General features: G+C 41.5%; 1 protein-coding gene across 2 annotated transcripts in view; it reads right to left on the reverse strand.

Moving 5' to 3' along the window:
- Positions 1–450: 450 nt before the first annotated feature.
- ITGB1 (integrin subunit beta 1) overlaps positions 451–15015 on the reverse strand; it is a 76886-nt gene continuing 62321 nt past the window's right edge. For both annotated transcript variants that reach the window (XM_038389261.2, XM_038389260.2), the window contains exon 16: positions 451–1699. In XM_038389261.2, coding sequence (XP_038245189.2) covers positions 1634–1699 — 66 coding nt within the window. In that variant the 3' untranslated portion in view covers positions 451–1633. The remainder of the gene's footprint in view (positions 1700–15015) is intronic.

Below are 15015 nucleotides of genomic sequence, written 5' to 3' on the forward strand. Positions count from 1 at the left end.
CAAAAAGTTCAGAAACAGTGAGGAGAGGGAGCACATGGGCACAACCTGGAAAAGGTTACAGTGTTAGGTAGCACCAGGCGGTGCAATACCCATAAGTGGGAGTATGCAGAGTCACCTCAAAGAACTCTGGTTACACAAAACCAACTTTCATTTTGTGCACAGTGTAAGAATTCTTTTTACGTTTGAACAAGTAATTTTGAGTTTACTTTTGTATAATTAACTCACTTTCCTGATACTTGGTCCAAAGAGCATATTTGGTATAAATATAACCTCTCTTCCTCCTCCCTAAACTCTAAAATTGACTATTGGAGGCAGCTAGATTTAAGAATTTTTAAAAAAAATAATCTGAGGAACCCTAACTGATACAATTTTGTACATTATAAAAAGATTGTACAGGTTGCTTGAACAGTATTAACACCCCTATTGTAGAAAGACAAGATGAGGTTTAGGTGTTTTTAGGTACTTTTAATTAATAAATAACTTCAGTAATAGCACTGTAAAAAGTGAACATCTGTTAAAATAAAAAGGCACTTAAAACAACATAACCAATTTGGAACAGATGCAATCTTAATGTTCACAGGCAAATATACATGGCACATGTCAAAAATGAAACCTGACAGTGACAGTCATGTCACAGTACAAACTATGCAATCTCAGCTACAGGATAAAGGCAAATGTACAGCCAAGACTGCAAAAGAAAATAAAGTTGTGCTGATACAAAAATATTACAAAAATTGCAACCAAATACATTAGAAGATTAGAAAGGTGACAAGGCACCAGGCTTTAAAGCAAGGAAACGTTACCATAAAGGACACTATATGAATTAAGGCCCTCATGTGTTTAGAGGATGTCCTGCTTCATGGTACGTGTTTCATGGTACTGCAGGCTGGCCAGGGCTTGAATTTACAAAGAAAAAATATGCAAGATACTAAGCAGCAACTTCTTAAAAATGGCACAAATTTTAAAGCTTTTCCTTCCTAAAATTTTCTTCCTAACCCTTTCAATTTGTCCATAACCTGGCACTTGACAATTTAATAGCAGCTATGCAGACACTTTTCACAGCCTTTTACACCGTTTGTTTCCATCCTATTCATCTTACTGTTTCTAATCAGATATATTTAACAGATACCCAGTCATTGATTAACTTAAAAAAAATTGTGAGAGTTTGCAAGGAAATATTTAGTTAACATTTTAACTATGTCTGCAAACTCAAGCCCTCATAACCCTGTAAAGCTAAAACTTAATTTTTAATACTCAGTGGCTAGGTAGAGCCCTCATACCGATTAATTTCACCGTTTCCCTCCCAGTCACATCACAGCAGTATCGTACACTTCCCACAGAAGACCTACATTTGAACAGCACAGTAAGGAAAAGGTCAAAAAGGCACCATGTGACCGTAGCTGATTAGGCTATGCAGTCTCAAGTTTTCTGTCAGTCCCCTGGCACTGATTATTTTATTTGAAAAAAAAAATAAAATAAAATTACATATTGTACATTTTTAAAACCTGCATAGGAAACAAACCTACATGTAATGAGTTAGTAAAATCACTGCAGAATTGCCCTAAATCTATCTTACTGTGACTACAAAAATTGCTACGTTGCATACAGTGTTGTGAAGTAATACAAGTAGTGTTCATTTTCCCTCATATTTAGGATTGACCACAGTTGTCACTGCACTCTTGTAAATAGGATTTTCACCCTTAAAAAAAAAAAGGAGAGAAATGTTTACATTAGTATTAAAAAGCACACAACAAGCATAGCATTTATGACAACTTTGCAAACAAGAGACATATTTTAAGACATTACCCATTGATCTGTAGTGTTTCCAGATGCTATAAGTAAATACTAGCTTAAATTGTCTGAACAGCAAGATTTTCTCTATCAACTTTAGTAAAAGGCATGCTTAGCTAATAAACGCTAAAGTGTTAGGACAGATCTCTACTTTAGGGTCACTCAATGATTACCTATTCTGTTCTTTCCCTCTGAAGCACCTGGCATTGGCTACTGTCGGAAGACAGGATACTGGGCTAGATGGGCCATTGGTCTGACCCAATATGGCTGTTCTCATGTTAGGATATGCCACATGGTTCCCTTATAATTTATGAACCACACATGCTCATCTGCAGGCTGAATGATCAGGTGAAGGCTCTACATCTTCGATCTCATGACATACTGGTGAAGGAGTTGCGGGGAGCATTTCACTCAACATTTTTTGAACTGGAATGCTTGAATTTAGGCTCTTAAATAAAAGTTGCCTGAATTTTAGTTACTGAGCATTTGTAGTTCTGACTGACTTTGTTCCAAGGTGACAAAGTTTGGAGAACAGAAGGCTGTGCTGTCTTCTGGGAGCTAAGCTATGAGATGTGGAAAGGAGGCTGAAGAGCATACTAATGGGAGCAGGAAAGAATCCACTGATTATCCTTGATGTTGGAACAAATGACACAGCTAAATTCTCGTTGGAACATATCTGAACCAGTTCCAGTGCAGCGAAGAGGTAAAAGATGAGCTAGCTCATGTAGAGAGCCCACCTGACTCAGCGCCTTCATTGATCTTGTCTTTTGTATTGACACCTCGCTGTGTGAGTGAAATGAAGAAAGGGGGCCCAATGCCACCCCCTCCCCCACTGCACCCAGATCTTTAGAATCAAGCCAGGAACTGATGCAAGTGGATCTGGGTTGCAAATGTTTGACCCTGGAGGAAAAGGAATACCACTGGCAACTTAACCCGTTTCTACTGCAGAATATTGGAACAGCCCCTCAATTCCTGTCCATCCAGACTGAAATCAGGAAATGGACTGGTCTAGGCCCAGTAAGGGGGTACAGCCTTCGTGTCACCAAGCCCTAAGCTAGTTCTCCCACCTTTAAAGAGAACCAAACCTAAACTGCATGGAGCCTGACCACACTTACAGATACCACTGCACTGATGCCTGCACTGCACTGCACGAAAGCTTATGCTCAAATAAATTTGTTAGTCTCTAAGGTGCCAGAAGTACTCCTTTTCTTTTTGTGGATACAGACTAACACGGCTGTTACTCTGAAACACTGCACTTATGTGTCCTAGGAGGACTGAAGTTGATTCCCCTGCAGTTAGCCATGGTCAACTCTCATGCCACTGATAGTTGTATAGATGCAATGGCTGCCCAGAACCTACAAATTCCTCTTTGGCCCAAATCTTAACCAGACCCAGTAGAAACAGTTGATGGGTCACCCCTATCATCTGATCCAGTAACCCAGGAAATTGTTCTCTTATGATATGTCTACACTGCAATTAAAAACCTGCAGCTAGCCTGTGCCAGCTAACTTAGGTTCACAGGGCTCGGGCTAAAGGGGCTGTTTAATTTCAGTGTAGACATTTTAGCTCAGGCTGAAGCCTGGGCTCTGGGACCCTCCCCACTTGCAGGGTTTTTAGCCTGATTCAGCTAGCCTGGGCTAGCCACAGGTTTTTAACTGCAGTGTAGACATTCCCTCAGAGGCCAGAGTGGGAGAACACCACATGTTACTATACTTCAATGTGATCAGCTCTCAGCACTTCCCAATAATACTTGGTATACTGTGTTTGGAGTAGCATTACCCGCATATATCCTGACGAGGGAAGAGCATTGACTTTTCTTCGATTTTTGCCAAAAAGCAGGCCTGCAAACTCCATGTTAGCTAATGCCTGTTCCCCTGGAACAGATATTACTACCCAAGGAAAAACAGTGGGGGCCAGTGAGAAAAAAATTGCCTTGAGCCCAGAATCCCATCTCCCCAAGAAATACCAGGAACACACTAATATTTTTGAGGAAAAAACCCCATGTCCCTCCTGTCCCCTACAGGAGGCCATAGACTTGCCGCTTGCGGTGAAGGCCCTGTATGGACAAATATACACCATATCCAAACCAGAGTCTGGAAGCACTATGCATCTATATCCAAGAAAATCTCAAGAAAGGCTTCATCTGTTATTCTTGCTCCTCAGCAGGGGTTCTAGTCCTTTCTGTATGAAGGATGAGGCACTGCGCATTTGCAGGGACTACTGAGCCCTAAATCTGCAACCGGTATTCTCTGCTTCTTTATCCTGGAATTGCTAGATTGTGTGTGAACAACCACAATCCTCATGAAGCTAGACCATCAGGGAACTTACAAAATAGTGCATAAAAGTCAGGGATGAGTGGAAAACAATCTTTCATACACGATACAGATATTTTGAATATTTAGTTATGCCATTTGGCCTAACCAATGCCCCTGGAACTTTCCAACACTTGATGAATTGTGTGTTCAGGGACACAGAGGAACAGTATGTCATCATTGATATCAGTGATATCCTACTGTTCTCAGAGAATCAAGAACAACACTGTTGCCACATCTGATCTGTTCTAGAAAAGCTGTGGAAGCATGGTTTGCATGCCAATCTGGAAAAATGCCTCTTTGACCAGTCCTCCATCAAATTTTTGGGCTACATCATCTTCCTAAGGGGTGTTCAGATTAAAAAAAAAGCAGCAACCTGTGACTGCTCAGCTACCCAGAATCCCCGTTATTACAACACTTAATGGACTGTGTCAATTTTTATCAGCAATTTATTTCTGACTTCTCAAGAAAAATAGCTCCCCTAACTCCTACATAGGATTGTCTGGTTCACTTTGTCACCAGAAGCCTACCATACCTTCATCAAGCTCAAGTCCACCTTCACAATGGCTCCATCCTGGTACACTCCAACCCAACCTGCCTGTAGCCATCAGGGCAGTACTCTCGCAGAAGCCCAGACCCCAGCAAGTCTTGCACCCTTGTGCTTTTTACTTCCCCAAGCTCACCCCAGCAGAAAGAAATGACAGAATATTAGATAAGTATCTGCCTGCAAATAAAACCAGGTTCAAGGAGAGATACCACCACCACCTTGAGGGGGGCCACCTGTACAGGTGTTCAAAGACGATAAGAACCTCAAGTATCTCTGCAAGGCCCAAGCTTCAAACCAAAAGCAGCTAAGGTGGGTCCTGTTTTTCTCTCAGTTCGAGTTAACCATCACCTACCTGCCTGGGTCTCAAAATGGGAAGGCCAACACCTTATTGCAAAAAGGAAAGTAACACCAGGAGGGCAAGGACCAACTGCTGAGCCAGCACACCTCCTCAAAGCTAGTAATTTTCTAGCTTTGTGAATGGCAGTTCACAAAGATCTGATCTCCCTTGTTTGATCCACCTCTAAGGAGGACCCCTTGCTTGGGGACCACATCTCAAGTGTTTGGGGACCTGCATGTACCACTCTTAACATGATGGAGTAAACATGTTTCAACAAGTGCATTTATGCATCTCTGAGGGACTCCCCCCGCTTTGAGATGCTACATCTTTATCATGATATCCCACTGGTAGCACACTTTGGTCATTGTAAGCCCTCCTTTGCAGCCTCCCACTTTTTCTACTGGCCCTGTATGAGGGCCAAAATTCAGGCCTGTATGGATTCATGTGAACTCTATGTCCACACCAAGACACCTCGAACCAAGCTCATTGGTACTTTGGTCCCCACAGAAATACCTGCAAAGCCTTAGATATCCATTTCACTAAACTTCATTGTGGAATTCCCTAAATGACCCACTTCATCCCCTGCAGCCACTTACTCTCCACTGAGGTTACTGGCCAACTCACGATAAGACACATTATTTGTCTTCAAGGGCTTCCAGACCACAATGTCTCTTGGAGAGAGGGAGATAAATTTTCTAATAGTGCCTGCCTCCTTTCCTGGCCGCACAACTTGAATTGGGCTGCTGAGATGTTCTCTGCATCCTTCCCAGTAGAGTTAGTGTCTCCAATCCTATCTGGCTCCTTTCCTGCCTGTGGAAGGGGGGCCCTCGGTGACCCCACCTGGTCTGGGCTGAGGGAGGAACTGCTTACTGCCAACAGAGTTGACTGAGCTCCTCAACGACACCCCCAATACGCAGTAAAAGCAGGCAACATAGACCCTTTCTTTTGCTTCTGGCCTTTTGTGGCCTAGCTCTGTCCCTAAAAGCCACAGAAGTACCAGCTGCTGCAAACACCTCAGAAGTTGAAGTGGAGCTGAGGGGTAATTTCTGCAAAAGGCAAATGCAGCTCTGTGACATTAGCCAGCCAAACTGTTAGATGAAAATTTGAAATAAAAAGCTCTACAGCAGAGAGGTCTGGCTAAGATACTGTGGAAGTGATAAAATTGGAAGAAAATTCAGGGGTTGGGGCATTCCATTGCTGCCAGTGACTAAAAGAGCTGAAGAACCCATTGTAATGTATCTGTGGATCTTAGTACAATAAAGACCAAGTCATTTTATTGATTTCTAGAAGTCTGGGTTCATATTTATTTAACTAAACAAAGGAAGGCTATAGTATAGTGTGTGTATACTACATGGGTAGGGGGATAACACATACACACTTCAACAACAGTGATGCACTTGCACACAAGAAAGCAAGTCTTGCTGCTGTCTCCATTTATATCAGACTCTGGCAAACAATTTTGGTATGCAAATAATCCTTAGTAAGGAAAGAAAACCTCAAGCTGTTTAGGCAATATAAATATTTTAACTTTGCCCTTATGTAGCTTTTTAAATCTTCTAAACATTTTACAAATAAGTCACCCTCAACACTCCACAGGGAGGTAAGTAAGCATTATCTCCACTTTACAAATAAGAAAACAGAGAAACAGGTTAAAATGACTTGCAGCAGGCCACAATAGGAATCAGTGTAAGAGCTGGGATTAGAACTCTAGAGTTCCCAGGTTCTAATTCATATTTGGTCTACATTTATCTTCTGGAAATAGATGATCAGCTTTTATATATATAATACATAATACAATGCGGTGAAAAGACAGATCAGAGGCTTTGAAGTTTATATACTCCTTAATTTAGCACATGACCAATCATGGGGAAAAAAAAAGTCAGAATATCTGTGCTTTTCTTACATTTGTATGAATTTAGTGTTTACGTGCAGTGCCAGTGAGAGACTGATGTCCTCTATTAAGTACATAATAGGCAACAATGATGCAAACTTCCTCATGCTACCCAACCTGTACGTCTCAAAACTGAGCTGGAGTAACCACTCCTAGGAATGTGCGAATAATTCAGTCTCTTGTGACCCACTTGATCTGTAGCCTCTCTGCTAAGACTAACAATGTAGTAGTGGACAGTTGTTCACTAGACCAAACTCATTTTGCATTGGCTACCTAATAGTCATTGGTTATTACCAATCTGTGCTGAATTTTGACTGATAACTAAGATATGAAAGATTATTTTCCATTATTAACCTCTTAGCGATGGAGTTTCACAGAACATCTTACCTTCTGAGATAAGTGTATTGCAGTTTTTATTTAAGGAAGATATACATTTCATTTATAAGATAGTGTAAATCAAAATGAGCACACATTTAACATGCAAATTTAGCAGATAAACCATTTCTATCACATGCCCCCCAAAATGTCATGCACAGTTTAACTGAAATGATTCTAGAAATACTAGCTGTTCACACTGTATTCATACAGTAGAACTAATTACACTTCATTTGAGACCAAGAACTCTTCGGGCTTATCTACATGGCGCATTAGTGTGCACCAGGTGGGGTGTAAATTCTAGAGTGCACCAGAATGCCATGCACTAACTTGCTCACACTAAAAGTGCAATAGAAGTTCCGTACTGATCACGTAGTCCCATTTCAAACGGGACTGCACTGGCAGACCCCTGTGATGTCTGGGCAAAAATTACATTGGGGAAGAAAACTAGTAAAGCCTCTCCTACGATAGTGCTTGGGGTGTGCTATAGACCTCCGGGATCTAATTTGGATATGGATAGAGCCCTTTTTAATGTCTTTAATAAAGTAAATACTAATGGAAACTGCGTGATCATGGGAGACTTTAACTTCCCAGATATAGACTGGAGGACCAGTGCTAGTAATAATAATAGGGCTCAGATTTTCCTAGATGCGATAGCTGATGGATTCCTTCATCAAGTAGTTGCTGAACCGACTAGAGGGGATGCCATTTTAGATTTAATTTTGGTGAGTAGCGAGGACCTCATAGAAGAAATGGTTGTAGGGGACAATCTTGGCTCAAGTGATCATGAGCTAATTCAGTTCAAACTAAATGGAAGGATTAACAAAAATAAATCTGCAACTAGGGTTTTTGATTTCAAAAGGGCTGACTTTCAAAAATTAAGGAAATTAGTTAGGGAAGTGGATTGGACTGAAGAACTTATGGATCTAAAGGTAGTTGAGGCCTGGGATTACTTTAAATCAAAGCTGCAGAAGCTATCAGAAGCCTGTATCCCAAGAAAGGGGAAAAAATTCATAGGAAGGAGTTATAGACCAAGCTGGATGAGCAAGCATCTTAGAGAGGCGATTATGAAGAAGCAGAAAGCATACAGGGAGTGGAAGATGGGAGGGATCAGCAAGGAAAGCTACCTAATTGAGGTCAGAAGATGTAGGGATAAAGTCAGAGAGGCTAAAAGTCGAGTAGAGTTGGACCTTGCAAAGGGAATTAAAACCAATAGTAAAAGGTTCTATAGCCATATAAATAAGAAGAAAACTAAGAAGGAAGAAGTGGGGCCGCTTAACACTGAGGATGGAGCGGAGGTTAAAGATAATCTAGGCATGGCCCAATATCTAAACAAATACTTTGCCTCAGTCTTTAATAAGGCTAAAGAGGATCTTGGGGATAATGGTAGCATGACAAATGGGAAGGAGGATATAGAGGTAGATATTACCATATCAGAGGTAGAAGCGAAACTGAAACAGCTTAATGGGACTAAATCGGGGGGCCCAGATAATCTTCATCCAAGAATATTAAAGGAATTGGCACCTGAAATTGCAAGCCCATTAGCAAGAATTTTTAATGAATCTGTAAACTCAGGAATAGTACCGAATGATTGGAGAATTGCTAATATAGTTCCTATTTTTAAGAAAGGAAAAAAAAGTGATCCAGGTAACTACAGGCCAGTTAGTTTGACATCTGTAGTATGCAAGGTCCTGGAAAAAATTTTGAAGGAGAAATTAGTTAAGGACATTGAAGTCAATGGTAAATGGGACAAAATACAACATGGTTTTACAAAAGGTAGATCGTGCCAAACCAACCTAATCTCCTTTTTTGAAAAAGTAACAGATTTTTTAGATAAAGGAAATGCAGTGGATCTAGTTTACCTAGATTTCAGTAAGGCATTTGATACCGTGCCACATGGGGAATTATTAGTTAAATTGGAGAAGATGGGGATCAATATGAACATCAGAAGGTGGATAAGGAATTGGTTAAAGGGGAGACTGCAACGGGTCCTACTGAAAGGCGAACTGTCAGGTTGGAGGGAGGTTACCAGTGGAGTTCCTCAGGGATCGGTTTTGGGACCAATCTTATTTAATCTTTTTGTTACTGACCTTGGCACAAAAAGTGGGAGTGTGCTAATAAAGTTTGCAGATGATACAAAGCTGGGAGGTATTGCCAATTCGGAGAAGGATCGGGATATTATACAGGAGGATCTGGATGACCTTGTAAACTGGACTAATAGTAATAGGATGAAATTTAATAGTGAGAAGTGTAAGGTTATGCATTTAGGGATTAATAACAAGAATTTTAGTTATAAGTTGGGGACGCATCAATTAGAAGTAACGGAAGAGGAGAAGGACCTTGGAGTATTGGTTGATTGGTAAGTAATTGATCTTTAAATATTCAGGGTAAATAGGCCAAATCCCCTGAGATGGGATATTAGATGGATGGGATCTGATTTACTATAGAAAACTCTTTCCTGGGTATCTGGCTGGTGAATCTTGCCCATGTGCTCAGGGTTTGGCTGATTGCCATGTTTGGGGTCGGGAGGGAGTTTTCCTCCAGGGCAGATTGGAGAGGCCCTGGAGGTTTTTTTGCCTTCCTCTGTAGCATGGGGCATGGTTGACTGGAGGGAGGCTTCTCTGCTCCTTGAAGTTTTGAACCATGATTTGAGGACTTCAATAGCTCAGACATGGGTGAGGTTTTTCATAGGAGTGGTGGGTGACATTCTGTGGCCTGCGCTGTGCAGAAGGTCGGACTAGATGATCAGAGTGGTCCCTTCTGATCTTAGTATCTATGAATCTATGTCGCAGAGCCCCCAGTGGCTTCAAAAAGGGCTGCATGCAGGTGTAGGGGACTGGCCATATTTTTTAGTGCAAGATTGAGGCTTTGGTCTAGTTTCCTTGTTAATAGCCACTACACCTTTTGAAACACTATCTAGGCCAGGGGTTCTCAAACTGGGGGTCGTGACCCCACAGGGGGTCGCAAGGTTATTGCATGGGGATCAGACTCCACCCCCAAACCCAGGTTCGCCTCCAGCTTTTATTGTAATGTTAAATATAAAAACAGTGTTTTTAATTTATAAACGGGGTCACACTCAGAGGCTTGCTGTGTAAAAGGGGTCACCAGTACAAAAGTTTGAGAACCAATGATCTAGGTATATCTAACACATCAATAATGCTCCTTTTATACAAGGATTAGCAGAAGTCAATAGCTTTTGCTTTCTATTTATAAATACTCATTAAAAATGCATCTAATTCAGATTCATATCTGCCTCATTAAGTTTGTTAAATTTTAGAATCTTTAACATAAAGACTAAAACGTTAAGAAATTTACAAATTTAACACTGTATTAGTCTACCTCCCACACACATTCTGGCTGGCTGGCTAAAATAGAACTTTTTAGCATTAACTTGTCCCCATATATTTAAGTCAAATTATGTCAAAAATATTCTCATTAAAACTAACACATTGGGAGGGATCCATGGAAAGATTTGGGCACTTACATTCCAGACTTAGGTGCCAAATCCCTGTTTTTGCTCCACTGCAATCCACAAAACTCCTGTCAAATCTATAGGTGCCTAAACTCACTCAGCACTTAAGTTTTTCAGGTTAAAGTTTCCCTGGGTGCTTACATTTCTGCATCTGATTATGTGCACTGCTGCCTCCCTATAAGCATCTGAACACTTATCTCCCACCTAAGCCCCAGAGTGATTCACGAACCAGTGGAAGACAGGCATTTGGCCGCTTAAGTTGCATATGAAGCCCAAACTCGTAGCCGTGCTAAGAAGGTATTTAAAATCCTCCCTGCAGCCTAGACTTAAGCACTTATCTCTAAGAGGGGGTGGGACTTCGTGCCCCTTCCCCACATGGCACCTCCCATTGGTTAGCTTAATATGCTTAATATCCCTGCCTAACATGCTTGCTTTTGTGGATCTCATTCTTAGATGTCTCTCACTCCGCATTCACATTGTACAGGGAGCCTGCTGTGTGAATTTCAGTGTTGTTCCCAAGATTTTCTAGGCGCCATGATGCCCAGCATTGCAATCCCTAAGTATCTTTGTGGATTCACTACCATTTTGCTTAAAAATGTTAAAAGGAAATTGCAAACGCCATAGCTGTATAAGCGAAACAAGGTGAGTGAGGTAATATCGTTCATTGCATCTTTCACCGTTGGTGAAAGAGATAAACTTTTGGGCTTTCACATGGTGACCTGAAGAGGAGCTTTGTGAAGCTTGAAAGCTTGCCTCTCTCACCAACAGAAGTTGGTCCAATAAAAGGTATTACCTCACCCATTTTGTCTCCCAAATGTTCTAGGACAAACACTGTTAAAACACTGCAGATAACTAGAAGTAATTTTTCCATTCATACCTTCCGAACAGTACTGTTTTAAGCATTTCACTGGTTTGCAAGAAACTATTAACTACCTCTTAGATATCAAGGCGATACAGAAAACCTAGGATAGATCATTTAAAGCTCACAAGATATATAATTACAGTTCCTGCAACAATATTCTCTCTGCTACATTACACAGTGTGTAGCATTTTGGATTACTGTTTGTTAAATACCTTGCTGTATACAGCATGTTTCATTGGCCTTCTTACTACTTTTTTCTCCATTGATGTATTGTTTCAATTTAAACAAATCACAAAACATCTAATCACAAAAACTATATGCATGATATGTGCAGTTAGTTTGAGTTACGACCCAAGTTACTGTGGAAAACTTATCATCTCTAGACTCTTTTGACATTTGCTCAAGAACTGGTTCTCACTATCTACTCCATTTCACAAATATCATCAGGTCTTTTTGAACAACACCATTACGTGGATCCCCTACCCAGTTTCAATGTTGGAAACTGCACCACTCCCAAAAAAGGCATATCCCTTTTTCAGAGGATACAGAAAGGAGGAGACACACCAAGCATGGCTGGAAGGCTAGACAGGAGTTAACCCCTTGGATAATGTAGGCTGCTATTCACTGGCACAGATCTAAATTGAGCATCACAGTGAAGAAGGTGTTGCAGGGCCCTGCTAGAAGGAAACCTTAGGAGTAGAGTGAAGTGGCTTCTTCCTGTGGTGACACAGCAACCAGCTTCCCTGCCATGGCAACAGTGTATGGCTCTTCTCCAAAGTGTTTGAGAGGAACCACTACGATCTGCATGAATTAAAAGTTATTGATGGAAGCCTGCTGCTACTGTGATCTCGAGTGAAGCATCCGTTACTGGGGAGGTTCTCTACATTCCATTTCCTTCCCAAAAACCCACTCAGTCTATCCATGGCACCCTCGACCCCGCTCTGAACAGATTCACAGCAATAGAGCTGAGGCCATCCAGCAAAGCCAAAGACCTTGACATTCCTGATAGTTCTAAAGTTAAGAAAAAGACAAAAAGTTAACTTTAAAAAACCAAGCCTCCTCATGACAAAGCAACAAAATGGCAGAAGCCAATCTAAAAAAAAACCCCACAGGTCTCTTAGGTAACAACAGGAAGGTTATGTCAAAGTTTTCTGAATTGCTTGGGAAATAAACATTTTCGGTGCATTTTTTATACCCTAGATGTCTGTCTAACTAATCAAGTTGCTCACAATAGACATGATTGCAGATAAGCTAAAATGTAATAAATGGAGTTAACAGAACTTTCAGCAGCTTACTTAAGATTTAAGACACACTTATGGTTTAAAAATTGCAATAAAGTCTCTGTTCTTTAGAAGTTAAAAGAACTTTTTTTTAGAATATCATCATTTGTTTAGCCCTAGCACTGTGCAAGCCAAAATAAGCTGGTAGAAATACAAGGCCTCTGCCTCAAAGAATGTAAAATATTCACAGACAACTCATCAACAAAGAAGGGGGAGGAAGGGGAAACAACCCAAGCCATAAAACTGAATAATGACATTTAGTACCATCTGAGATCTGCCATCCAAGACTTTCATTTTACTTAAGAGTGAAGATACTTTCATCTTGGTTCTTACCACCTGCTTGAGGAGAAAACTAAAAAAAGAGTAGTAATCTTTTGAAAGAAATCAGGAAAAGGCATGGCAGGTCCAAGAGGGATCCAGCCATACGAAGATGCATGGAATGAGGCATGGAACAAGGGGGTAGTTAGATGTTTGGCTTGTGCACAATGAAAGGGGAAAGGAAAGATAAAGAAGTAGGCAGGAGCTGGATTGTGTAGAGTCTTAGAAGGGAGGACAAGAAACTTAAAACATCATTCAGGAAATGTCAGGAGACCTGTGAAGGGACTGGAAATGAGCTGGATATGGTACAGAATGAGGGACAAGGTAAATGATTTTTACAGCTAGGTTTTGGATAGATTGAAAGAGTGTGTGTTTCATGAGGCGAGAGTTTAGGAAAATCGGATTACAATAGTTGAGAAGAAATAATCAGGGCTTGGGAAAGGTTTTTTATGGTTGGAATGGAAGAATTTTGGAGATATAAAGGAAAAACTGGGAGAGAATGAGTAGTTAATGATAATACCAGGGTATAACCACATAAAAAATGAGAAGGGACCAGGTAGGAGAAAATCAAATTATGGGTCCAGGGTCTTGGCTGACCAAAAAACCCCACCACTTTGAAATAATAGGTGCAGTACTTTAGATTCTATTGTGATGGACAAATTTTTCCTTTTCCATTTTCTTTATTAGACCCCTCTGCTGTTTCCCCCCCCCTGCAAGATTTTCCATCTTTCTCACCCCCGCCCCCAACCTTCTCCTGTCATCTGTTTCCCTACCCGTCATCCCCCCTCTTTGGAGATCCTGGGGAAGGAGGAGAGCGATCTCACTTAAGAACCCTTCCTTCTAATCTCCCTTAGACAACCTATCCTTCTGGCTTCCTGACTTGTACATCAGCATTTGGTTGTCATTGTCCCTGCTTCTTGTGCTTTAGGGTTGAAGAAATAAGATCTTTGGGCTGATGCCATTCACTGCCTTCTGCCTTTCTCCTCAGTATTTGACATGGGAGGAGAGAAGATCTAAGCTACTACCAGCTAAGAATCTCAGAATACAATTTCCTTGTGATGGGCTTAATGCTGAGCCAAATTGACGGATGCAGCTCCTGCTTCACTGCCTCATGGCTGATGGCTGTTATAACAGCGGAGCAGGGGCAGTCAGCAGCACAGAGCTGAAGCCAACAATTTAAGATAGAAGATTGGAGTGTTCAGCCATAGTTTCAGGAGGGAAAGGGAGGCAGAAGGAGACTAACAGTTGGAAGAGTATGGAAGAAAATGCCCTTCCCTCATTCCCATAGATCAGGGGTCTGCAACCTTCGGCATGCGGCCCATCAGGGTAGTCCGCTGGCGGGCCGTGAGACATTTTGTTTACGTTGACTGTCCGCAGGCACGGCCCCCCACAGCTCCCAATGGCCACGGTTTGCTGTTCCCAACCAATGGGAGCTGCGGGAAGCAGCGGTCAGCACATCCTTGTGGCCCGCTGCTTCCTGCGGCTCCCATTGGCCGGGAACAGCAAACTGCAGCCACTGGGAGATGCTGGAGGCTGTACCTGCGGTCAGTCAACATAAACAAAATGTCTTGCGGCCCACCAGCAGATTACCCTGATCGGCCATTTGCCGAAGGTTGCTGAGCCCTGCCATAGATGACACCTGAGAGACAAAGGATTATGACATTGCCAGTTGTGATGGGAAAATTAGGAATGGGTTGCATATCTAATCATGAAATTATTAATGAACATATTTCACACTTCAAGGGTATGTTTTTTTGTTTTTTTACCTTGAGCTAACTGACTGCCCATTAACGGAGGTAATTAATACATTTGTAAAAGCTAGTCTGGATG

The sequence above is a fragment of the Dermochelys coriacea genome, chromosome 2 (genome assembly GCF_009764565.3).
Source record: "Dermochelys coriacea isolate rDerCor1 chromosome 2, rDerCor1.pri.v4, whole genome shotgun sequence".
In the NCBI taxonomy this organism is placed as follows: domain Eukaryota; kingdom Metazoa; phylum Chordata; order Testudines; family Dermochelyidae; genus Dermochelys; species Dermochelys coriacea.